The 1,924-nt window shown below is 42.6% G+C and overlaps 1 protein-coding gene across 1 annotated transcript in view; it reads left to right on the forward strand.

Annotated features, from left to right (window-relative positions):
• ARFGEF2 (ADP-ribosylation factor guanine nucleotide-exchange factor 2 (brefeldin A-inhibited)) overlaps positions 1-1,924 on the forward strand; it is a 95,316-nt gene that overhangs the window by 74,952 nt on the left and 18,440 nt on the right. The window contains exons 30-31 of the mRNA XM_012654693.1: positions 422-552; positions 697-826. Of these exons, the coding sequence (XP_012510147.1) occupies positions 422-552; positions 697-826 (261 nt within the window). The remainder of the gene's footprint in view (positions 1-421; positions 553-696; positions 827-1,924) is intronic.

Below are 1,924 nucleotides of genomic sequence, written 5' to 3' on the forward strand. Positions count from 1 at the left end.
CAAGACTCTGTCTCACCAAAAAAAAAAAAAAAAAGTAGCTGCTGCTGCTATTATTGTAAATAACATATATTACAATAACATTCCAGAAAGACCTAAGGTAATGAATCATCCTGGATATTTGCCAACACCGTTTGACCTTTAGTGTTCTTAATGTAACGTTTCGCACCCCCAGGACCCTTGTGACCTATCCCGCTCAACTTGTTCTAAAATCCACAAAGGCCCACAAAGTTTATAGTGGGAAATTTTTCATGTGCCTTTTGGGACAGGTAATGTCTCTGTGTCCTCTGCCCTCACTGTACCCTTGCTTAATGGAGATTTTTAGGAGAGGAATATGCGTGGGGCCTTAAAATTTATACAGTTCCCTTTCAGTTCTTTCCTTTTGCATGCTTAACCTACATCTGAGGTGTGATTTCCATCCTAGGTGCTGCAAGAATACACAAGTGATGACATGAATGTAGCTCCTGCCGACAGAGTCTGGGTCCGAGGCTGGTTCCCCATCTTATTTGAGCTCTCCTGCATCATTAATAGATGCAAGTTAGACGTACGGACAAGGTAACCATGCCCCTAGTGCGGTGGCCCCTTACATGGCTAAGATGAGCCTCAATCACTTGCTCATCTGGCCCTGTTCTCTCCAACTCTCTGTTGTTCTCTTCCCCCACCCATTGTCTCTTCTGTGCCTGACTTTGTTACCTCCAGAGGACTCACAGTCATGTTTGAGATCATGAAGAGCTATGGCCATACCTTTGAAAAGCACTGGTGGCAGGACCTGTTCAGAATCGTGTTTCGGATTTTTGACAATATGAAGCTTCCTGAGCAACAGTCAGAGGTAGGTGATGACTATGGTACTGACCTGGATATGATAGGGAGAAAAGTCTGGCCTATATCTACCTCTGGGGGTTGCATAGTCATCTACCCTGAGTTCTTAAATACTGAGCTACTTAAGGTATGTTTGAAAAATAGAAACATCCTTCCTGGCACTCTACCACCAGTATCAGCTGGTCCTCAGAGACTCTCCCCATCTTCAGAAGAATGAGAGGAAATAAATCACCATGGTCTGCTGCTTGGCCCTCAGGCATCATGCCTGCCAATGCAGCAGGGCTTCTCACTGGTCAGTTTTTTTCATAGCAACTTCTGAACAGGCAATAGAAAGTGGAATGTTTCTGGTCCTTCATGGTTTTTAACAAAGTTATGTTGGGAGACAATGTTGAATATTAAGCCTTTTCTTTAAAGGACATTTGATGCCTGTAGGTGTTTTTGTTATTTGTCCCTTAGAGGTAGAGGGGTAGGGAAAGGCTGTTCTATCTCAAGAGTTTTAGATGGGAGAATAACTTTTTTATCTTGTTTTGGGAACACCATTCCTTCCATCACCCCAGTATAAAAATAACATGCTTAATATGGAATATTGGGCATATACAAAAAAAATTCATATTTTACCATCCAGAAATTAACGTTTTGGAAAATTTTCCTCAGTCTTCTAGGTGGTTTAAATATGGTTGACGTTGTAGTATACATGGAGTTTTCTAATCTTTTTTTAATTTAAAAATAATTAAAAGTTTTCCTTGTTATAAAACAAATACAAGGCCGGGCACATGGCTCATGCCTGCAGTCCTAGCAGTCTGGGAGCCTGAGGCGGGGGGTACTGTTTGAGCTGAGGAGTTCGAGATCAAGCGCAAGACCCCATCTCTACTAAAAATAGGAAAACTAGCCAGGTGCGGTGCCACGTCCTGTAGTCCCAGCTACTTGGGAGGCTGAGGCAGGAGGATTGCTTGAGCCCAGGAATTTGAGGTTGCTGTGAGCTAGGCTGATGCCACGGCACTCTAGCCTGGGGGACAAAGCAAGACTCTGTCTCACCAAAAAAAAAAAAAAAAAGTAGCTGCTGCTGCTATTATTGTAAATAACATATATTACAATAACATTCCAGAAA

This window comes from Propithecus coquereli, unplaced genomic scaffold (genome assembly GCF_000956105.1).
Source record: "Propithecus coquereli isolate 6110/MARCELLA unplaced genomic scaffold, Pcoq_1.0 Scaffold444, whole genome shotgun sequence".
Classification (NCBI taxonomy): domain Eukaryota; kingdom Metazoa; phylum Chordata; class Mammalia; order Primates; family Indriidae; genus Propithecus; species Propithecus coquereli.